The sequence below is a fragment of the Panthera leo genome, chromosome E3 (assembly GCF_018350215.1).
Source record: "Panthera leo isolate Ple1 chromosome E3, P.leo_Ple1_pat1.1, whole genome shotgun sequence".
In the NCBI taxonomy this organism is placed as follows: Eukaryota; Metazoa; Chordata; class Mammalia; order Carnivora; family Felidae; genus Panthera; species Panthera leo.
The window spans coordinates 38,670,532-38,693,968 of NC_056694.1; the positions used below are offsets into that span (position 1 = coordinate 38,670,532).

Here is a 23,437-nt window from a genome sequence, read left to right on the forward strand (position 1 = left end):
CCTCGCGCAGGTTCCGCCGGGCCCCGCCCCACACGCGCGCGCTCGCGCCTCCGCGTCCCCCGTGTCCTGGGCAACCGAGGCCCGCGGTGGGCGTCCCTGGCCCCGCCCCGCCCCGCCCCGCCCCGCCCCGCCCCGCCCCGCCCCGCCCCGCCCCGGCCTCCCTCTGGCTCCGCCAGACCTGTGTGTTAGTTTTCCCCTACCCCGGAGGCAGGTCTCCCTGGCTTCAGGGTTGTATTTCAAAATCCTAAAGTAAAACAGCTTTCCTGAAAATGACTCTGCTTTATTTTTTTGTGAGGTCCACCAAAACGCTGTTACCCTCCTACTGTGACAGTGACGCCTTTTTCCCTTCCCCGCCCCAGCACCTTCGATAGCAGCCTAGAGGGGAGCAGGCCAGGCCCAAGGACGGGCCTCCTCCCCCACCCGCAACACACACACCCCGAAAGGGCCAGGGTTGGGGGGGCGACAGAGGGGTGCCGTCTGTCCCAGTCAGCTGTGAGGAAGGCCCGGGAATCTCACCCGGAATTCTTCCTTCTCTGGAGTCTGCCCCTAACCTGTGCTGTCCAGTCCAGTACCCTCTAGCTGTATGTGGCCGTTTAAATTAATTAAAATGGCGGGACGCGTGGGCGGCTCAGTCATTTGGGCGTCGGACTTCAGCTCAGGTCATGATTTACAGGTTGGTGAATCCAGCCCTGCCTCACGCTCTGCGCTGAGAGCCCAAAGCCTGCCTGGGATTCTCCTCTCTCTGTGCCTCCCCTGAATTCTGTCTCTCAAAATAAATAAATAAAAACCTGAAAAAAATAATGACTTTAATAATGGAATATAATTTTAAAATCCCAGATTCTGGGTCATTCCAGGAAACCTTGCTTTTGGCATGTAGGTAACTGATTCAAATCGAAGCTGCCAGCAGATGAAACGAAACCTGCCTGATGGCCAAGACAGGTTGCGGGCTGGGGACCCCTAACGACCCATAATCCTGTAAACCCGAAGGTGGTTTGGCAGAGTGCCTACCTTCTCCGACCTCTCAGGCAATCTTGGCAATCCGGTGGACAGATTTCGTTTTCTCCCAGTCTAGTGGACAGATTTTTAAAATCATGTGACTCGTGGTAATACTGCAAAAAAGAAAACAGCCCACCCCAGCTGTAGGGCGTGTGAACACACACTTCCTGCTCTAGTCGGTGGCTTGTTACCTACAACCTTTCGGGTTGTCTTTGTCCCTCCACCAGCCTGACACACGACTGCTCTTTGGCAAATGCTTGTGGACATACAGTGAACTTGTCAGCCAGCGGCCAAGGGACTTGGGAAAGATCTGTCCCCAGATCTAGAGGAGGTCCGTGTTTTGAGGGATTGGGAGGAAGATGAGGTGGGATACAGAGAGTCACCAGATGTCCCAGAACAAATTAGAGCCTTGGAAGACCTCCCGAGAAGAAATTTTCAAGAAGGAAGCTTTCTTGATCAACTAAATGAGTAAGGAAGTTGGGAGAACCCATGGCATTTGAAGGCTTTATTTCTTGAGCACCTACTATGTACCGGGGAACGTGCTGGGCTATTGAGGAGAACAAGGCCTGAAATAGAAGAGGGAGACCACCTCAGAAGAACCGGAGGGAGGGCACCCTCATCGGAGGGAACAGCAGGTGCAAAGTCCCTGAGCAGAGAATACTGTCCCTGAGGGAGATCTGTAGGAATCTGATGACACAGACACAGCCTCAGAGGCCCAGGTCAGAGTGTATTTACGATGGGAAGATGGGAGGGTGTCAATCAGGCAGTTACTTCATTTTGCCATGACATTGATTTGGCCTCGGCACTGGAAAGACTTGGCTTGAAAGAGGCAAGACCAAGGCGACCAACTGGGTTTGGGATGACGGTGACCTTGATGGGGCCGTGGGGTCATGAAAGCCCCTGACGGCTTCAACACGGTAGGCAGGTTTTCTCAGCTTCTCACCGGAGTCAAGCGCAAAGGCACAAGGAGAAGTAAGAGACAGTCTGACCACGGGGTCATGTGAAAATGCGGGTCAGGGGTCTAAAAGAAACTGAATGTTGACTGGCCATGGGAGGAGAGGACACGACGTCCAGGGGGAAGCGAGAGCTAGGTCAGGCCCTGGCGGGGGACGGCCCCTTGGAGCTGGGGACTCAGGCCTGAGATGGGCCTTCCAGTGTAAAAGGCTCTCAGAGGGATCCCCTGGGAATGAAACAGGATGTGGGCCAGCACAGGGCTCCCCAAAGTCCACTCCCTCACAGGGCAGGGGCAATGAGCAAGCAGAGCCCCTCAGGATGACCAGGGCCACCATCAGGGTCTGGCTTCAACCTTGCCCACTCCTGGTGGACTCCCAGCTGTTCCCCAGGGAGGTGATTTTTCTAAGAATTGAGAGTTCATTAGTATGATCCAAAAGGGTCTTTAAGAAACTGGCAGATGGCGGGGGGGGGGGGGGGGGGGGGGGGGGGGGGGGGGGGGGGGGGGGGGGGGCACCTGGGTGGCTCAGTCAGTTGGGCAACCGACTTTGGCTCAGGTCATGCTGTCCCAGTTCGTGGGATGGAACCCTGAGTCCAATGTCGGGCTCTGTGCTGATGGCTCGGAGCCTGGCGCCTGCTGCGCATTCTGTGTCTCCCTCTCTCTGCCCCTCCCCTGCGCGCCCGTGCGCTCGAGCGCGCTCTCTCTCTCTCTCTCTCTCTAAATAAACATTAAAAAAAGAAAAAAGAAAAAAACAAAGAAAACACCACAGGAGTGAGTGATAGAAATGCCCCCAGCCGTGAGGCCTCCGGGCTCCCAGTCACCTCCCCACATACCTCTCACCCCTAGGCACACCTCCCTGGTCTGGAGCCTTTCCTTTGCTGGCGTGTTTTCCCCGCACCCCACCCTCACCCCACCCCACCTGTCCCCTTTCCTGCTCTGTCCTCAGGTCAGGGCCCCGGAAACCGCCCCCCCCCCCCAGCTCTATCTCAGCAGCTGCTGTTCACGGCTAGACACCCCAATGCAAAAATCTGTGTGCAGCTGCAGGAAGCAGGAAGTCAGTGGGGGAGGGGGGAGCTTCAGGGAAGCGGCCTCAAAAATGGTGAGCTGGGCCGACCCCCTCCCTGCCCTGGCCTTGCTCCTGGCTCCCCTCCCCCCACCCCCTCCCCAGTTTCTGCATTTGCAGGCTCCCAGGAGGCCTGAGCCAGAGATCTGAGTCCTGTCCCGCCCTAGGCTGCCCTTCTCTCTGGTCCAGGTAGGGGTGAACCCTCCTCCCCCTCCCTACTCTTCCCTCCCCCGCCTCTGCCCCAACCTCAAAGCCAAGGAGTTTCCATGGCCTGGTGAAGGATGAAGAGCCAGGTCAGAAAAACAAGCCAAGGGGCAGATGTGCCTCAGACCTGAGCTCCCTGCTGCCCCAGCGTCAGGCAACGCGCAGGCCAGAAAACTTCCAGCCCTTTCCACAGGCCAGTTGTCACCCGTGTCCATGTACAGATTATAGAGGTCAGGTGGACCCCCCCTCCCTGGGGTCCTGCCCCCTCCCCAGCCACTGGGGGCTCCTGCCTCCCGTCCAACAAACAGGCACTCAGTTTGATTCAACCAACTTTTTTTTTTTTTAACGCTTATTTATTTTTTGAGAGACAGAGACAGAGCAGGAGCTGGGGAGGGGACAGAGAGAGGCGGGGAGTCACAGATTGCGAAGCAGGCTCCAGGCTCCGAGCTGTCAGCACAGAGCCCGACGCGGGGCTCGGGGCTCATGCCCATGAACCATGAGATCATGACCTGAGCCGAAGGCGGACGCTTAACCGACTGAGCCCCCCTGGGGCGCCCGCAGCCAACTCTTATTAGGACGCCACAGCCAGGGCGACGGGCCGGACCCGGACCAGGAAAGCGGCCGGGGAGGGCCGGGCTAGGCCTGGATGGCGCTCCTGAACACCTGAGCCACTGAGGTGCAGAAGCTGTTAAAGGCGCTCCAGACGGCCTCCACTGCGTCGCAGAAGGCCTGAAGGCCGGCGGCCACCTTCTCCCTCACCCACGCCAGCGCGGCCTGCCACTTCAGCTGCAGTTGGTAGAGCAGCCTTCGGAACAACCTCAGGGCTCTGTCACAAAAGCTCTCCTCAGTCTTCTGGACCTCGGGGTGCTCCTTCTCTTCCAGGTCAAGGACGGAGGACCTCAAGACTCTGGAACGCAGCTCCCGCCGCACTTCGGGAAGTAACGGACTGGATTCCTGCAGGGGCGGGGGTGCCGTTCGGTGCGGGGTCCCACCTGGAAGACGCGGCCGGGGTCCTGGCCCCGGCTGAGGCCTCCCCGCCTGTGTGAGAGTCTGGGAGCCAGAAGCCCGGCTCTCCACACTCGAGAAGACTCCACCCAGGGGCTCAGCCCCTCCTTGCCTCCCCACCGGCAGGGCTGCGACGGGCGTCTCACACTCACCTCGTCGTCGTTCTGATCATGGTGAAGGTCCACGGCTTCTAGCATGATCTTGTTGAAGCCATCCTGGGGAGAGGGGACGGTTCGGAGCTCCAGATCGGCTCCTGTCTGTGGCCTCCATGCGTCCAGGGGAGTGTCAAGGGAGCCAGGAGCCCAGACCCAATAACGATAACCTGGCTGTAGCCCTGGGGACCGAGCTTTGGTGGGGGCGGCGGGGGGGGGGGGAACTCACCTCCACCTCTCCCAGACTGAGCCTCTGTTGCTGGGGGGGGGGGGAATCACTTGGTTTAAAATCCTCCCAGCCTCTCCCGCCCGCAGTCTTCTCCCCCAAGTCCCCACCTGTTCTCTGCTCCCCAGGCCCCCATCACTGGGTCCAGCCCAGGGGCCTGGGGACCAGGTATCTGGCATCCCCGCTCTGTCATCAATATGCGCAGTGACTTGATCACCTTCCTAAGCCTCCCTGGGCCTCTGCATTTCTCACCTGTGCCCTCACCTGCACGCGGGTGTGAACGAGGAGAGTGTGCCAGCAGGTGCCCAGGTGTAAGGAGTGAGCAGACCCGAGGTAGCATCTCCATCACCCTCACCGTCATCGTGGTCATTGTGAAACCACCCACCCGACCCCAGCTGCAGAGTGCATGGGAGTGGGGGCCACGGCGACCCACCTGTGCTCCTTGGGATTGGTGTTGGGTCCTGTCACAGAAGATGTCCACCAGCTGGTGCTGCGCAGAGAGGAGAGGCGAAAGTGAGAGAGGCCTCATCGTTCCCCCTCCGGGGGCCCTGGGTGGCCCAGAACATTCTCAGCTCTACACAGCAGGACCCAGGTCCCCCTGTCTCCCCCAGACACACACTAGGAAGAGCTTCTTACCATTTGGTGCCTCATAAATTCAATAGGATTTCTGCCCACCTGTGGGGGTGACAGTGATACTCAGACACGTGGGACCTTGCCACCCCCCCCACTTGCTGTACACACACACACACACACACACACGCACACACCCTCACCATGCATGTGCACACGCATGGGTGAGCATTGCCCCAGAGTGCTCAGGATCCACTGTGTTACCAAATACCTGTCCCTCTCTGTCCCGGCTGACGGGCTGGCCAAGGGACGGGCTGGCGGGGACGGCGCTCTCGAAGGCGGTGACAGGTATGCAGCTCTTGACAGCTGGCTCTGCAGACCCACCTCCCCTGCCCGGACCCTCGGCTTGCCCCACAGAAGCGCAGGGTGGCCCGGACACGGCATCACGGGTCTCCATCAAACCTGGTGCCGACTCCCTGGTCACGGGGCAGTCCCTGCCACACGCGGAACGTCCACGGCTCTGGGCAAATATCTGTTGTGAGGCACCCTTCTCCACGCTTCTTGAGTCCCTGATGGCACCAGCCTGTCACCCCAATCGGGGGCGCTGGCCGCAGGGAACAATTTGCTCTCCGACTCGGGCTCCCAAACTGGGCGTGGCCACCGAGCCTGGGGTCATTCCAGAGTCCACTGTGACAAATCCCGCAGGGCCCCGGAGCCTGTGGCCAACCTCACAACGGGGGTGAGAGAGGTGACCGGGCACCCCAAAAGGGAGGAACAGACACCAAGGTCCTGGGCGGCAGGCCCAGGCAGGGAGGAATTTGTAAACTTGGCAGGAAAGCACGACCTCCCCGCCCCCAGGTTTCCAGGGTATCGGGACAGGGTCTACCCGGGATCGGCGCCTCTGGCCCTATAGACCCTCCATGCCCCAGCTGCGCCACCAACGCATCGGGTCCAGCTCCTGGAGTCACCCCCTTGTCCTCATACACAGCATTCCTCAGTATCCTTAGCAGACACACACGCAGACCCTCTCCCCGTTGTTTGCCCCCAGACCGGAAATCTGGCCCCACGATCGGGACCCACTCTCTAAAGTGAATGACTCACAGCAAAATGAAACGGTGTGGCTGTCAATAATTATTCAGAATTTCAGGCAGTGAGAGAGCATTCAACAAAGTAAGCCGGGGGTGGTTATGAGCCTGGGGCCCTGTTGAGTGCACGGGTCACATGCCTCTGACCCCCTGCTTCCCCAGTGGACTCCCCCATTGGCCTAGGAGAATGGGACAGAGCCGGGTGCACGCGGAGAGATCAGGGGGTCTGGCGGCCAGCGCGAGCGGGAGAGGGGGACACACAGCGGGGAAGTGGAATCTGGGGGGCCCCCCCACCCCTCCAATTGCTCTCACTCACCTTGGAGGACCACATGGTGGCGCAGGGCTCTGGGGGCTGTGGCCTGGCGGGGAGGAACAGGTGTGAGCTAGAGGGTTCAGGGAAGAGGCCTCCCCGCCAGGCCACCCCCCACTGGACGTCGCTTTGGCTGCAGCCTCCTCCCCCGGCTGCCAGGTCACCTCACACAGATTCTCCCAGCCTATGCTTCTGCTCCAGAGAGAGCTTCTGATTTAAGAGGGAGGAGGGAGGAGGGAGAGGCTGGGGGAGGGTGGAGCCTGGCTTGGAGGCAGGATGTGAGGCTGTGTGTGTGTGTGTGTGTGTGTGTGTGTGTACGCACGTGTGTGGCACACGGAGACAGAAGCTAGGACAGGGAGACCGCCTGGGAGGGGGTGGGCAGGGCCCTCTGGCTGTGCCCCCTCCGCTCTCTGAGCTGAGGTGGGGAACTTCAGAGCCCAGGAACAAGCCTCTTTCTCAACCTTACCGGCCCGAGACAGGGAAAGACAGAGGGAAAGTCCAGACTGGTGAAAGCAGATCGGAGCACTCCCAGGCTCTGGAAAATGAAGTCATCCTGTTGAGGGTCAAGTAAGGTGCTGGGGAATGCTGACTAGCTCACTTGAAATGGAGCATACCCCAGCTCAAAGTCCAGAGAATGTTCTAAGCATCTCCAGGCCCAGGGCAGAGCAGGGCTGGCAAGATCCCTAAGGTGGCCCCACCGGGAGGGGTGGGGAGGGGAGGGGAGCTGAGCAGACTGCCCCAGGGGCCCCTGCAGGGGTGGCTGGAGGTGATGCCTGTCTGCCACGGGACAGGGTGAAGCCCTCAGGAGGAGCTGAGGGCCTAGGGTCAGCTGGCCAGACTATCCCGAGCCCTCCTGGGGCCGAGGGGCACCATGTCCCGGCCAGCCCTGAGCAGTTCTGGGGTCACCCCCAGTTCGGCTCGCCCTACTCTGGCCCAGAGTCCCCCCGCTTCACCACAGCCGTGTCTAACCTCGACACTAGGGCTGCCCGGTGCCTGGGGCCGCGAAACCGATCAAGGCCTCGGCAGGGTGGTCAGGGTGGTGGCTTCGAGGGCCGTGGGGGAAGGGCCTGTTTCAGCCTCTCTCCCAGGCCTGCGGATGGCCTCTTCGTGCTCATGTCATTCTCCTAGCATGCGCGTCTGTCCGCTAACTTCCCATTTTTATAGGGACACCGGTCTCACCGGATCAGGGCCCATCCAATGACCTCATTACCTTGATTCCCTCTGCAAAGATCCTATCTCCAAATAAGGTCACCGTCTGAGGTCCCGGGGATTAGGACTCGAACACGAGGACCTGGGCTCCTGAGGGGCCCCCAGAAGGACAGAACTGTCAAGCATATTCCCTTGGCGCAAGTCTCACTTGCATTGACTAGACCCCAGCAGGTGTCTCCTGGCCCCTTAGGAGCCCATCAACGGTCTGAAACGCCCTGTGCACACCTCGGAGTCCAGATCCCTCCCTGAGCCATCTTTAAATTCCAGGTGGGGAGAGAAAAGGTTGTGGCTGCAGGTAACAGTCCTGGGCTTCTTTCTCGGGAAGCACGGCCCCCCGACCCCACGAGACGCTTGGCCCCTCCGTGACAGTCTCGCAGACCACCGTCTGCAAGCATTTTGCGTCACGGCAGGCTGCACCATTTTCTATGCAGCTTTGGCGAGAAACAATTCACACGCAACTCCCCCACTGAAGCGTATAATTGAACGCACGGAAACGTGCACCCGTCAAGGCCAATTTCAGAACATTTTCGTCGCCTCAGAAAGGCGAGCCAGCACCCCCCCCCCCCCCCCCAACGATCCCAAAGCCCCGCCCAGACACCCACGCATCTACTATCTGTCTCTGGAGTTCCCTGGTCTGGATGTTTCATATACATGGAATCACATAGAGATGGTCACGCCGTGTGACCTTATGTGGCCACCTTTTGCACTTAGCACGGGGCTTTCAATTCCTCGGGGTTGTAGCACGAACCCGCGCTTCAGTCCTTTCGAGGGCTAAAGAACGCTCCGCTGTATGAACGTGCCACTTCCCGCATCCACTCGTCCGTCCATGGACATTCGGGTTGTTTCCACCTTTTGGCTATTACGAATCACGCTGCTGTGGACGCCCGTGGACAAGTTTCCGTGCGGATGTCTGTTTTTAGGTCTCTTGGGTTCACACCTAGGAGGAGAATTGTTGGCTCCTATGGTAACTGACTATGTTTTCCACTTTTTGAGGAACCACCAGACGATTTTCCAAAGTTACTGCGCCCTTTTCTATCCCCAGCAGCAGCGCGTGATGGTCCGTTTCTGCACATCCTCGCCCACGCCGACTATGAGGTTTTTGATTCTAGCCGCCCTGGTGGGTGTGAAATAGTATCCCCGTGTGGTTTTGATTTTCATTCCCCTTATGACTAGTGACGTCGAGCATCTTTTCGTGGGCTTGTCGGCCACTTGTACGTTGTCCTTGGAGGGATGTGCATTCTGATCCTTTGCCCGTTTTTAAATTGGGTCATTTACCTTCTGCTTATTAAGTTGTCAGAGTATTTTATATATTCTGGATACGAGCCTCTCGTCAGATATGTCCTTTGCAAAAAAAAATAAAATATATAAAAAGAAAAAAAAAAAACGGTTAAGCGTCCGACTTTGGCTCAGGTCATGATCTCACGGTCCGTGAGTTCGAGCCCCGCGTCGGGCTCTGTGCTGACAGCTCAGAGCCTGGACCCTGTTTCAGATTCTGTGTCTCCCTCTTTCTCTGCCCCTCCCCTGTTCATGCTCTGTCTCTCTCTGTCTCAAAAATAAACGTTAAAAAATTTCTAAAAAATAAAAATAAAAAAAAAAAATAAATAAAAAGGTATGTCCTTTGCAAATATTTTCTCCCGTTTTGTGGGTGGTCTTTTCATTTTTTAATGGTGTCCTTTGAAGCACAAATATTTTACATTTTGATTATGGGACCATTTTAACGATAAAAATAATCAATTTGACCTGGCATTTTTCTGTAGTATACTTAAGTGTGTGTGTGTGTGTGTGTGTGTATATATATATATATATATTTTTTTTTTTTCCCCCTAAGATTTACTTCTAAGTAATATCTACACTCATCGTGGGGCTGGAACTCACAACCCTGAGATCAAGACCCTCAGGCTCCACCAACGGAACCAGCCAGGTGCCGCAGACAAAGTGTTTTGTTCCAAAGTAGGCTTCGTGCCCAAGGTGGGGCTCAAACCCAAACCCACAACCCTGAGATCAAGAGTCACATGCTGTTCTGACGGAGCCAGCCAGGCACCCTTAATATATTTTTAAAGGCTGGAGAAGAAGTCTCCGTGTAGCACTAAATGAAGCCCCAGATTTCACATTGGATGGCCCTCCTCTGAGGTCCCCTAGCCGACTTTTGAGTTTCTCTCTGTTCCCTCCTCCCACTCATTCTCTTTCCGTCTGTCACCCCACTGCCTGTCAACTCTGAATCCCAAGTTCTGCTACAAGACAGAGCAATTCAGGTCTGTCAAGCTCCTGCCACCGAACTCACCCCGGAGCCATCTGTGCTCAGGAGAAACGAAGGGCTTTCTCTCGGGTCACCTGCATTGTCCTCCTGTGTGGGGCTCATAAGCTTCTAAAATATAAGTTTCCTCCTCCATGTGTTTTGAAAGGATCCTGACAGAGGCCCGGGTTTCGGGTTTTCTGGTGGCTTGGAATTCTCAGGTCACGGGTTGGCTGAAGACACCTGGCTGTTGCCCTCTGACTGGTCAGCTTGTCCTGACCGAGGGAGGGCCCTGCACGCTGGGACAGCGGCCCGCAGCCTCAGCCCCAGGCAGCACTGTGGGCCGACGGCAACCCAGGAAGTGGCCCCTAAGAGGCTCCACCCAAAGGGGATAGATCCTACTCGAGCAAGGCCATCGACCTGATTCTGCAGAGAATGTGCTCAGGTTGGTCCCTGGGAGGGAGAACACTTCAGAGACACAGAAAAACCACAAGACAGAGATGACAGCTGTCGTCCCGGCCCCCTCGCCCATCAGGGCTGCCCCCCCCCAAGCTTACTCGAGCGCAGACTCCTGGCCCCAACCCCCAAGTGATTCAGGGTGAGGGCATGGGATCCGCATTTTTAAGTTCCCTAGGGGATTCTGATGTGGAAGATTCCAGAAGTGCAGTTCCAGAGGCACTGATGTAGGTCCTGAATTCGGGGAGGAGTGGGAGGTGAATGAGGTGGCCCTCCCACTCATCACCCAGGGGTGCTGAGGAAGCAGTGACCCCCGGGTGGAGAGGGAACTCAGTCCACTGTCTTCACAGCACTGAGCCGCGGAGAACCCAAGAGTTCTCCCTGCGGGAAGCGGTACACACTCCAGTGTGGAGGGACTGAGCGGATTTTTAGGGATTGGAGGGTGTTCTGTTGAACCGGGACTGTTCTGGGTCCAAGATGGTGACCAGAAAGGAGGTCCACAGGGGCCTCGGTTGTGGAGGGTCGTCTGGGTGGCCACTGATGTCACCCAGGACGCGGGGCACGTCCTGGATATCACCCAGGATATGGCACACTCGCGCTCAGGGGTAACTTGAGGGCTGGGTCTGGGGTCCCCATCCACGTGGCATTGCCTGGGACGTTGCAGAAGCAGGACAGTGGGACACTTCTGGGAAATTCGGAGCAGCGGGTGGAGAGAGGGGCTGGGGTTCAGCGGCCCCAATCTGTCCAGTCCTCTAAAGCACATGGCCCTCCAGTCTAAGGGCTAGCCATTTGTCCGCGTCCCCAGGGCGAAGCTCCACCCGCATGAGCCCCGCCCCGGGACCGTCCCCCTCAGCTGAAGGCGACGCCCCCCACCAGTGGGGGTAGAAGGGACAGCAGGAAGGACAGCGACGGCCGCCCTGAGGCCTGATTGATCTCGCACTGACAATTGCAGGCTCCGGGCTCCCGGGTGGCTTTGGGGGGCCTGGGGGAGCGCGGGCCGGCGCTGGGGGCCGGGCAGTCCAGCCACTTGGGGCCCATGGGTTGGGGGGAGTCGGACTCCGCCTTGACGCTGCCCTTGGGAAAGCGCCAGTAGTGGGCGCCCTTGAAGAAGTAGGTGTCACCTGCGGGGCAGGGAGGAGACACGTCAGGGGCCGGTCCAGGCTGCCCCTCCCGCCGCGCCGCGTCCCTCCTGAGGGCTCCCCGAAACCCCCAGGAGGGCCCCTCTCCCCGTCCCCGGGGCCCCCAGCCCCTCCCCGCGCCCTCTCCCACCTGCGTTGCTGACGGTGACATCGTCGGGGGCGTCAGGCGCCCCTTCCCAAAGGCTCAGGTCGCGGGGGTAGCCGGGGTCCGGGCGCGCGGCCGCCTCGTCGTACCGCCAGTAGCGCCCGCCCCGGATCAGGTAGGTCTTCCCGTTGAGCGGCCACGAGAACACGGCGTCCACCTGCTCTCCGGCCGGCAGCCCCAGCTCCGTGAGCGGCCGCGGGGCGCCCTCTAGCTGCCGCTCCTGGAACACCCAGAACTGGGGGCCTGCGGGGCGCGGGGGGCGGCAGGTGAGCAGGGGCGCCCCCCACCCCCACCCCGCCCCCGGCGCCACCCCGCCCGCGCCCCGGCGCCCGCTCACCGCTGAAGAGGAGGATGCCGCGGTCCCGGGGCCGGGCGTAGGCGGCCTGGATGACCTTCACCCCGGCGGGCAGCCCCTCCCAGAAGCGGTGGAGCCTGGCGGGCCGGGGCGACACCAGCTGTCCCGAGGGTTGAACGCGCCAGAACCAGGGGCCTGTGGGGGGGGGGGGGGGCGGGAGGGGTGGCCACGGGGGCCCGAGATGACCAGAGTCTTCTCCCTCCAGGGGGTGCCTGGGGGACTCAGGTCATGATCTCAGGGCTCGCGGGATCGAGGCGGGCTCTACGCTCTCACCGAGGCGCCTGCTTCGGATTCTGTGTCTCCCCCTCTCTCTGCCCCTCCCCTGCTGGCTCCCTCGCTCCCTCAAAAATAAATAAACATTAAAAAAAAAAAAAAAAAAAAAAAGAAGCGCTCCTTTATTTAAAAAAAAAAAGTCTTCTCGCTCAGAGTGGGTGCTGGGACTCCCTCTGGCGGCTGGGAGAGGAAGTCCATCGGGATTTCACGGGTGCAGGGGCTCTGGAGTGACCAGCTCTCCTAGGACTTCCCTTTTTTTTTAAGTTCTTTTTTTTTTTTTAAGTTTATTTATTTATTTGAGAGAGAGAGAGAGAGAGAGACAGAGAGACAGAGAGAGAGAGAGAGAGAGAGAGAGCAAGCTGGGGAGGGAAGAAGAGAGGAGACAGCGAGAGGATCCTAAGCAGGTTGGCTCCAGGCTCCCAACCAGCGGCACAGAGCCCCATGTGGGGCTTGAACTCACCAACCATGAGATCGTGGCCTGAGCCCAAACCGAGAGTCAGACACTTAAAGGAACAGGCTGAGCCACCCAGGCACCCCCAGGGCTTTCCTTTTTTTTTTTTTTTTTTGTCAGCACTGAGAGTCCCGAATCCTGGGAAACCCCACAGGACTGGTGGGTCATCCTAAAGGGGTAGGACGCCAACTACATGTCGTCAGGGGAGATCTAAGATGACTCACCTTTGAAGAAAAAGGTTTCACCACGGATATTAGCGATAGCATCAAAATTGCCTTCACATCGGTCAGGGGTGGGGAGAGAGGGGCTACAATGGAAAGGAGAGGTGAGCAGAGAGGGGTCGGGGCTCCTAGTGTCTTCACTTACCCTTGAGAAGAGCCCCGTGAGGTAGGGACTCTTGCCAAGCCCACCTCACCAAGAACCACGCCGAGGTAGGGAGGTCACCCCCCTCACTCACCTGTCTGGGGGCGCGGTAGGGGGTGGGGGAGGAGGAGCCAAGGGTTTCCTTGTGGGCTTATCGTACGGGGTCTGGGGCACCTTCCCTGTGGAGAGAGAGCCGGAGAGGCGTGAGTCCCCCGACTCTGCTGATGAGGCCACAGGGCAAGCCACCGTCCCCGGTCCCCAGCCCCTGTACCATAGAGCTGCTGTAGGCCTTCCCGGTCGTCCTGGGACAGGCGGTACTTGTGGGGGTCGCCCACCGGGCCCTGGTAAAAGGGCCTCATGATTGAGTCGGGTGCCGAGGAGTGGCCCAGGCCCAAGGCGTGGCCAAACTCATGAACAGCCACAGCAAACAGGTCCGTCCCCTCACCATCTGGGGAAGGAGGAAGACTGGGCTCGAGCTCTACCCTTCCCCCACGCCAGAAAAGAAGGCGGCCAGGAAGCCCCTGGAGGGGGGCCTGCGGGCAGAGGGACAGCTGGACAGCGGGAGACCCTCCAGACACGGCCACACCCAGACCCCTCCCCGAGTCACCGTCCTTCCTGGGTGCTTTCACTTACTCGGGAGGTTTTTTTCTAGTAGCCTGGTCTGGCAGTTCTGGACACTTGGGGACAGGACCGGAGACCCGCAGAACGGGTCAGGGAAGGGGCAGAAGGAGATGGCCTGGACAGAGGAAGGGGTGGCCTTCCTGCCGTAGTCCTGGTCCCCAGGAAAGGAAGCCCGTGCACTCGGAAACACTCTGGGGAAAGCGGGAACCTGGGGGTGCACGCGGGTCTCCGGAGGAAGCCCCAGCCTTGGAGTCTCCCTCTTTCGGGATGCCGTCTGGGGCCAGATGCCCCCACCCACAAGGAGTGTCGCTCAGTCTCCTTGGCCCGGGGTTCCCAAGACGTTCGCCCCTCTCCCACGCTCATGGTGCTCCACTCCCTCCTCCCACGCACGCCCCTCTAGTGCCCACACCCCCATCCACCTTTCCGGGAGCCTCCCCCCTCCCCAGCTTCAGACGGCTCCTCAGGCAGGCTCTCTCGGCCCTGGCGGCCGGCCTCGTTCCCACCCTCTCTGACCACAGCCTCGTCCTCGGGGACCCAGCCTGGGCGCCAGGAGGGAGCCTGTGTCCACTGCCAGCTGCTGGCCGAACCCCAGCTCCTCATCGACCCAGCGGCTGCCCGCCGGCTCCTCCTCCAGCCCCGAGAGGCCGAGGGAGCGAGACAGCAAGAGAGGCGAGCAGCTGCCCAGATGTTGGTGTGCCGCGTGGAAATCTCTAACCAGGGTCAGCAGTGTTGAAGGCGGAAGTGACCCGGTGAGTCGGAAAGCAAATTTCTCTCAGCCCCTCAAGGCTGCTGGACGAGAATGTGAGCGTGAAGGGGTGAGCGAGGGGTGACACGGGCCGTCATTTACGTCTCGTAAACCTCTTCCTTCCAGCCTCATTTTACGGGTGGGAAACTGAGGCACAGGGCGGTCAGGTTAAATGACAGTATGGCCAATTAGTGCCTTTCAGCAGCGACTTCACCTGACCTTGGTCCAAACGCATCCGTACTGACAGGTCTCCGTGTGGACTGTGGGTTTTCTTACTGCACTGAGTCCCTTTTCTGAGAAACTGGAGGAAGTTGGGTGTTTATGACAAGTGGATCTCTTTCCTCCTCCTTCCCTCTTCTCCTCCCCCTTTGGCCACACCCGTCATTGCACCCTTTACCCCCCCCCCCCATGCAGCTGGGGGAATTGCACAACCGCAGCCTCAGCCCCAGTCCACAAGACTCCCGGTGGCCGCTCTCCGAGGGTCATCGATACCTCCTCCCAGTCCTGCTCTAGACCTCACCAGGCAGTTCCTCTGAGCTGCCCACTAGCCTCAATTCCAAGCCCACAGCCCCTCAAGCTGCTCCCCAGCTCCAGTCCTAACTCTTAAGAGGACAAGTAGGTCAGATGTGTTTCCTATTTCATCAAGACAGGCCGGCCGATGTAATCTGTAACTTCCTGTGCACCCGGGCAGACAGCTGTATCTCCCCCGTGCTCACCTCCTATCTCCTGCCCTGCCCTATGTGAGGCCCCGGCTTCGCTCACCTCCTGTAGGACAAGAACCCATCCATCCATCCCTGCATCCCTGTGTATGTCTGTCCATTCATCCATCCTTCCATCCATCCATCCATCCATCCGTCCGGCTGTCCATCCATCCATCCATCCGTCCGGCTGTCCATTCATCCATCCATCCATCCATGCATGCATGCATCCATCCATCTGTCCATTCATCCACCCGTCCATCCATCCATCCATCCATCCATCCATCCCATCCGTCTGTCCATCCATCCATCCATCCATCCGTCCATCTGTCCATCCATCCATCTGTCCATCCGTCCATCCATCCATCCATCCATCCATCCATCCATCCATCCATCCCATCCATCCATCCCACCCATCTATCCATCCATCCATTCATCTATCCATTCATCTATCCATCCATCCATCCATGTGTCCATCCATCCATCCATCCATCCATCCCATCCGTCCATCCATCCATCCATCCCATCCGTCCGTCCATCCATCTGTCCATCCGTCCATCCATCCATCCATCCATCCATCCATCCATCCATCCCATCTATCTATCCAACCATTCATCTATCCATTCATCTACCCATCCATTCATCCATCCATCCATCCATCCATCCATCCATCCATCCATGTGTCCATCCATCTGTCCATCCATCCATCCATCCTTCCTTCCATCCATCCATCCATCCATCCATCCATCCATCCATCCATCCATCCATGTGTCCATCCATCTGTCCATCCATCCATCCTTCCTTCCATCCATCCATGTATCCATCCATCCCACACCTCTTTCTTTCTGTTGGCTCATCCAGCATCACTAAGTGCTCAAGACCCTCATCCTAAATCACCTCAGTACCTCTCCGTATCTGTATCTGCCCCCATCCACACCCCTCTCCTTCCCTAGCAAGTTCTGTGGTCAGTGGTCTAAACTCAGAGTTCACTTCCTCAACCCCTCTCATGTCTGACTTCACTGTGGTCGGGACTCCTCCCCCACCTGCCAAGGCTGCAGGCAACCGAGGTCACTTTGTCCCCAGATGATCAGACCTAGGCCCATGTAATTTACTGGACTGGCCTGCTGCCCTGCCCACTGCTGACCACTTCCTTCTTTGCTCTAGTTCTTGGTCACCTGTAGGCCCGTTCTTTCTCCATTTCCTTTGATCCCTCCCCCCTGCTACCCTCCCCTTAACTGTGGGGCTCTCCACAGCTCCATACTTGACCCTCACGTTCTACACTTTCCTCCTGGAGCCTTAGCCACCCCCCGAGTACCATTGACTCTAATCTGCCACGAGGCCCAGCTCATAGTAGCTGGCAATGAACAGAGCGCTACTTCAGGCCGGCCCTGTGCTGACAGCCGTAGGTCAATTACTTATTAAATCCGCAAGCCCACCCTGCCAGCAGGTACTGTTGTAACTCCCATTTCTCAGACGAGGAAACTGACCACATGGAGGTCAAGAAACTTACATGTGTGGCAAGCAGAGGAGCCCTAACCTGAGTTCCGCTTCAAGCCGGCATGCTTAAATGCTGCGTGACACAGCCTCAGGTCTGTGCATGCTGTGGGCACCCCGCCCAAACCCTACAGAGCCTGTGCGCCCATCCTCTGGCTGCCCCCCTCCCCAGAAGATGGCTCTCCCTTCTGGCCAGCCTCCAGGCCACGGGAAGCTCGCAGCCAATGGCGGATTGCTAAGACTGGAAGAGCTGGAACCCTAGCCCCCAGGCAGGACCGACCCTGTGAGCTATTCATGCTCCTGAGCTCAGGCTCCTCTCAGCTGAGACCACTGTCCTGGCTAAGCCTCCTTCCCCAGCCCTCTCTTGCTTCCCTTTCCCCTGAGAACATACCCTGCGAAACTGCTTGCACAAGACTTTTCAACGCGAGCTCCACTTCTGGGGAACCTGACCTAAGCCAGAGAAGTCCAAGTTCTAAAGCAAGACACTCAACCGCTAATGCACCGCCTGCACGGAAGGGCCCGCAAGCAGTGCAAACCCGAGGCCAACGTGAAGTCACCCTGCCCTCCAAGGGCCGGCTCTTCCTCCTGCGGCACCTCCCACGGCCATGAACAAGACCCCTTCCTGTCCGTCCCCTCTACCGCCAGGATCCAGTCGGATCCCAGTCCCTGCCCATCCGACTAAACAGCCCTCCGCCCCCTCACCTTCATCCACCTCTTCCCCGGACCCTGCCACAGCTTCCTGCCTCCCTGCCTCTTATCTCGCCCCCCAGCACAGCCAGTGGTATTTCCAGAATGTGGAGCCCTCCATCCCTCCCATTCCCTCCCCCTGCTTCCAAGGCCCTCTGGGTCATGGGGCATACCAGCCTCTGCACTCCTCTTCAGTCTCCCTCCTCACACCATCCTTCTGCCTTCCTGCCCCAGATGTCCCCCCCCCACCCTCACCCCTGTGCCACTAGCCCTGACTACCCTGTGTCAGCCAGCTCACTGGCTTGCGCGTTGTCCTCTGCGCCCTCCCCGCACCCCCACGCACTCGGGGACAGCGGGACCTGGTGGGCTAGTCGGCACGCGGTACACATGTGTGGAATGAACAAAGTCACCACTTCTAGGAAGCCCCGTCCGTCAAAGGTTCTGGGCGGGCCTCCGCTCGAGGCCGTGGTTCTCCGGGACTTCCTCTGCTATGATTTTCCGCAGCCGCATCACCGTGTGTAGCAACTGCCGGTTACCCTTCTGACTCAGCCGCTGCGCACGGCTGCTTTCACATCTCTCGGTCCTCAGCTCCAGCTTGGAGCTGGACCCCCGAGAGGCCTCTGTGATAGGCGATTCTGTGTGTCCGCTGAGCCAGCCTGTGGCGCCCAGTTGTTTAGCCGAGCACCAGGCCAGGTGTGGCTGTTTGGGTTATCGCGTAGATGGGCTCTGCATCTACGATCAGTTGACTGCAAGTAAAGTAGATCGTGTTCCACGGTGGGCGGGCCTGGTCTCATCAGTTGAAGGCCTTAAGAGCAAACCTGAGGCTTCCCAGGGGGAGAAGGGAATTCTGCCTCCAGACCGCAACACAGAAATCCTGCCTGGGTTTCAGGCGAGCCGGCCTGGCCTGCAGACATTGGACTCAGGACTGCAACATCAACTCGCACTTGAATTTCCAGCTGGCAGGACTGCCCTACAGATTTAGGCTCGCCAGCCTCCACCATCCTACGAGCCAGTTGTTTAAAATAAATCACTTACACACACGCGCGCCCACACACGAGCATCCTACTTACTGGTTCTGTTGCTCTAGAGAAACCCAACGGACACAGCGTCCGTCGATACGTGTGATTTCATAGGGACAGACAGACTCGGGGAGGGGACGTCTCGGAAGGTCGTACCTTTTGACCCATAAGTCCAGATCTCCTCGTCGTCGAAGTGCGTGTCCCCAGAGATGGCGTGTTCCCCGGGGAAGAAGGCGTGGGCTAGGGTCCCTCCCTGCCCGTCGAAGGGGTAACTGTCCTGGTGGTACGCCCGGGCAAAGTCAATGACGATGTCGGGCTCCGTCGGGCTCTGAAAGCCCACCTCCTGGAATTTGAGGCCTGACTCGACGCCCCAGGTGGCCAAGGCGTGGTGCATGAGGGTCCTCACCATCTCCTGGCTCAGTGCCGAGCTCTGGGGGAAGGAGTGCACCCTGGGGAGACAGAAGGCAGCCGTTGGAGGCTGGGCCCGGCAGGCGGCGGGCCAGGGTGGGGAGGACACCGTCTCCTACCTCCACGTCAGCGTTCGCTTCTTCCACACGCTGCCGCTCAGGGCGTAGCGCCGGCGCCGGCGACGACGTCTCACCAGCTCTGCCGCCCCCAGCACATCAGGCAGGGAGCAGCGGGGCCTGTGCATGGTGGCCATGGTCACCGGGTCTGTGGGAGGGGTTGCGGGGCAAGGGGATCAGCAGGAGGACAACCGGCTCTAGTCACGGACCCAGCCACTTCTCCACAGACCAACAGGCTCAGGGAGGCTGAACCGCGGGTGCAAGAGGGCCCCGCCGCTTGGATTTGCACACAGGCTGCCCAGTTCCGGAAGCCAGCTCATCCCAAAGGACAACACAGCTCTTCAGGACAGCGCCCCAGCCTTCACCGGGCCCTGGACGGACTGCTGCCTCCATGCGGTGCTGGGATCTGGGGTCTGGGGTCCTGCTTCCCTGAGCCCTGGTGATGGGACCCGGCGGAAAGGAGCCATGGGGTGCCGTGTGGACTCGTCTGAAGCTGGAGCCCCCTAGGCCACACCTGACACCATAGGTCCCCAGTCCTCACCAGGCGGGCTGGGTCTCTGGTCTCCCAGGTTAGACCTGCCTGGAATCCCCTGTCCTAGCTCGGCTCCCTTCCCAGCTGTCCCCTCGTCTTCAAGTGAAGGTCAAAGCTGACCACTGGTCAGGTGACAAAGGGCAATCGAGCACGTACAGATGCAAACACTACTCGGCGGGGAACAGGGCACACAGAGGTCCTGTCTCCTCCTGTGGCCGGCCAGCACGCCCTCGGTTCCCTTCTTCCCCATTTTACCCAAGAGACGAGCCTCTCAGCTCTACCTCCAAAACATGCACCTTGAATTCAGCTCCCTCCTTCCTGGTCTCCATTCTCCATCAGCAACCAGAGGAAGCTTACAACTGTAAATTCAGTCCAGTTGTCTCCCTCCTTCAAATCCTCTGGTGGTTGCTTATCATGCTTGTAATCAAACCCAAACGTCTTTCAAGCATCACACCCCCCCCCCATCCCCCAGTCAGGCTCTTGCTTAGCTTTTCAATCCTCCTCTCATTACAGGCACACCACCTTGTGGCTACCACAGGGCCTTTGCACTTGCCTGGGACTCTCTCCATCTTCCCATGGCTGGCTCCTAATTGCATCCCATGCCTACCACAGGACCTTTGCACTTGCCTGGGACTCTTCTCCATCTTCCCATGGCTGACGCCTCTTATTTGTGTCCCATGGGTTCTTTGTCTCATATGAGCTCCCTTCAACCCATGACCCCTTTCAGAGGGATCTTCCCTGACCAGCATTTTATTCTCTTCAAAACACGAATCACCATCTGAAATGACCTGACATATTTCGAGTCTTGATCCGTCTGTCTCTCTCTCTAGAGGGATGAGAGCAGGGACCTTTTCTGCTTTGTCCATCACTGTACCAGTAGAGCCAGAAACGGCCTTACACATTAGAGACTCTTAGTAACTATTTACTAAAAAGAAACGCCTGAGAACCTCCTGGGTTGGTCCCGGGGATCAGCGTTTTCATAGCTCCTGGGATTCAGGTGTGTGGGGAGGTTTAGAAACCGCTGGGTGCAGGGGCAGGGCGGGGGCGGGCGGGCGGGGCGGCGTCTACCTACCCAGGAGGCCTGTCTCAGGCAGCCCGGCAAACCTCTGCATGACCTTGATAGCATCCCTCAGCTTGGCAGGGCTCTGCAGCTGTGCTTGGGCAGGGTGGGGTGGTGGCAGGTAGCCGTAGCGGGTCAGCCAGTCCTAGGCCGCAGGAAGGAACAGGTGAAGGGGAAGAGTGCGAGACTCCCCCTTCCCGTCTCCATCCTGGGAGCCCCACCCCTCGCCAGCCACCCAGAGCCCGGGGGTCCCAGCCCCGGCGACTGCCTGCTGTCCCTCTCAGAGTCCGGTCTCTCCAGCCCTGGGCTCTGCCTAGATCCATCGGTCCTGGTCTCCACCTCCCCGCCCCGAGCCCTTTATAGATCTTCAAATCCCAGCCCCAAACCTCATGGGTCCGAGAATCTGGGTCCCCAGACCCCATCCCCCGGCGCTCTGACTTGGAATCAGCCCCCAGCCTCCTCCTCCGGACCCAGGCGCCCTCCCCCCCCCCCAGCCCCCCGCACTCCCCAGGGGCGCGCAGACCCCGCGCTCACCACTCCCAGGCTCACGTCCTGCGCGGAGGGCTCCTGGGCGCGCGCGGGCGGCGGCAGCAGCGGGAGCAGCAGCGCGAGCAGCCCGAGCATGTCCGCGGGGCTCGGGGGGGCCCGACCGCGGCGGCTCCGGGGACCCGGGGCAGGGGGTCGGGGGCCGGGAGAGGCCCGGGGAGCCCTGCGCGAGGTGGGAGCGGTGGGCAGGAGGACGGGGCGCCGGGACCCAGGGGGGCCCGACGCGGGGGACACGGAGGCGTCCAGAGGAGGGCCCGGGGGTGGAGGGGGGGGGGGCTGGGGTCGCTGCGGGTCCCGGGAGGCCGGAGAGGGGACGGGAGGGGCGGCGGCGCAGCCTCTCCGGGTGCGCGGCGGCGGCCTCTGGGTCCCGGGCCGGCCCGGCCCCTCCCCCCGGGCGGGGCAGGGCTGTCGCACCGGATGAGCCCAGTCTTCGGACGGCCCGCGGGCAGCGACCAGCCGGACCCCGAGACCCTCCTCCGGGCGCTTCCGAGAGCGCGGGCGGCGCGGGTGGGGGGTGGCGGCGAGGAGCCCGTACCGAGCGCCTCCCGTGCCTCCCCCGGCCGCAAGTTTCTCTTCCCAGAAGCCGTCTCCGCTGGGACTCTCCCGGGCACGGCTCGTTTCTCCTTTCTCCGCACGCCGCGGCCGGGCCCGAGGGGGTGGGGGAGGGGAGGGGCGGCTCCGCGGCGCCCCTCCCCCTCCCGCCCTGCCGGAGCCCCCCCCGCGGCGGGGGGCTGGGACGCGCCCCTGCTCCGCGGGCGCCCGGGGGCGCTGGTCCCCCAGCCACGCGGTCTGCGGGGGTCTCGGCGTCCGCGGGCCGCGCCCCCCTCGCCGCAGGTGCCAGACGTTTAGGATCCGGGGGCCCGGGCGGAGGCTCGGGCGCCTAGGACCCGGGAGGGGGCGGGGGGGAGGGGCGGATCCCGCAGAGGCTCGGGGACCCGCAGGGCCACGCCTCAGCCCTTCCCGGGGAAGCCCAGGGAGAAATGGGCGGGGGGGGGGGGGAGGGGGCTCCCCGAGAGGGGCAAGGGGCGCGCGAGGACCAAGGCTCTGTCTCTGGAGCCGTGCAGCGACCGGGCCCCACGTGTTTTAGACAAAATAAATAATGAGCAGGATTAGCGAGCTGGAGACGCAAACTCCAACAGTGAGATCCCGGCTGCGCTCATCAAACACCACACACCGGGTGCCGGAGACAGCGGACATGTATTTGTCCACACAGTTCCGGAGGCTGGAGGGCCGAGACCCAGGTGGCGGCCAGGTGGCTTCCTCCTGGCGTTTCCGTCCCTCTCCTGGGCTTGCGGGTGGCCCTGGCGCGTCCTCTGTGTCCGCGCAGCCCCGCTGCCGCTGTGTGCCCACATCTCCTCTGTGAGGACACAGGCCACCCTGACGGCCTCCGTTTACCGTCATCGCCTGGGTAAAGTCCCTGCCTCTAAAAACTGTCACCGTCTGAGGTCCTGGGGATTAGGACTGGACACAGCCCTTGGGGAGGGGGGACCCACACAATGCATGCAGTCCGTGGCAAATCCCACAAAACCCTGCACTCCTCCTCCCGAGATTCTCCTTTACTCTCAAACTGCGGCACTCACAACAATTCTCTTTTTAATGTTTATTTATTTTTGAGAGACAAAGAGAGACAGAGTGCGAGTGGGGGAGGGGCAGAGAGAGGGGGAGAAACAGAATCCCGAAGCAGGCTCCAGGCTCTGAGCTGTCAGCACAGAGCCCGATGTGGGGCTCGAACCCACAAACCATGAGATCACGACCTGAGCTGAATTTGGATGCTCAACCCACAGAGCCCCCCAGGCGCCCCAGCAACAATTCTGACACCAGATGTGTGTGGGGTCTTTCCCCACATCAAGCAGTTATTTGGCACACGAGCTGAGTGTACTGCCTTTCAACTCAATTTTTTAAAGTTTATTTACTTTGAAAGAGAGAGACAAGACATGTGAGCAGGGGAGGAGCAGAGAGAGAAGGAGAGAGAGAATCCCAAGCAGGCTCCCCACTGTCATCACAGAGCCCGACTCAAATCCGGCCTCAAATCAGCAGCTGAACCGAAGCCTGAGATCATGACCTGAGCTGATACTAAGAGTCAGACGCTTAACCGACTGGGCCACCCAGACGCCCCTCAGTTCAATTCTGACACTCCCTGGAGTTATCACGGACCCCACAGGGGAAGGGCTCAGTCCCTCTAGACTCCCCCCACCCCACTTCGGTTGCCAGCCATAAATAGCAGGTCCCCAGGTTACCCACAATTTCTGCCACCTTGGCCACAAATTGTAGGTTCCCATGAGCCCCTCTCCACCCCAATTCAACTATTTGCTAGAACAGCTCAC

At 59.8% G+C, this 23,437-nt stretch overlaps 2 protein-coding genes across 3 annotated transcripts; both read right to left on the reverse strand.

Annotated features, from left to right (window-relative positions):
• Positions 1-3,694: 3,694 nt before the first annotated feature.
• Positions 3,695-7,796, reverse strand: IL32 (interleukin 32). The gene is made up of 9 exons (XM_042921534.1): positions 7,774-7,796; positions 7,030-7,098; positions 6,570-6,612; positions 5,440-5,688; positions 5,235-5,273; positions 5,032-5,088; positions 4,602-4,631; positions 4,373-4,435; positions 3,695-4,169 (listed from the first exon to the last, which is right to left on the reverse strand). The coding sequence occupies exons 3-9, from the start codon at positions 6,582-6,584 to the stop codon at positions 3,852-3,854; spliced, it is 771 nt and encodes a 256-aa protein (XP_042777468.1). The 5' UTR covers positions 6,585-6,612; positions 7,030-7,098; positions 7,774-7,796; the 3' UTR covers positions 3,695-3,851.
• A 435-nt stretch (positions 7,797-8,231) lies between these two features.
• On the reverse strand, positions 8,232-21,273 carry MMP25 (matrix metallopeptidase 25). Of its 2 annotated transcripts, none has more exons than XM_042921533.1 (11): positions 21,102-21,273; positions 20,580-20,712; positions 18,979-19,123; positions 18,608-18,900; positions 13,459-13,635; positions 13,282-13,366; positions 13,049-13,131; positions 12,083-12,235; positions 11,731-11,988; positions 10,054-11,582; positions 8,232-8,709 (listed from the first exon to the last, which is right to left on the reverse strand). In XM_042921533.1, exons 1-10 carry the CDS (start codon positions 21,189-21,191, stop codon positions 11,311-11,313), a joined length of 1,689 nt encoding a protein of 562 aa, XP_042777467.1. In that variant the 5' UTR covers positions 21,192-21,273; the 3' UTR covers positions 8,232-8,709; positions 10,054-11,310. The 2 variants fall into 2 exon arrangements, with proteins under 2 accessions (XP_042777467.1, XP_042777466.1); XM_042921532.1 differs by having other exon boundaries at positions 8,232-9,113.
• Between the last annotated feature and the right edge of the window lie 2,164 nt (positions 21,274-23,437).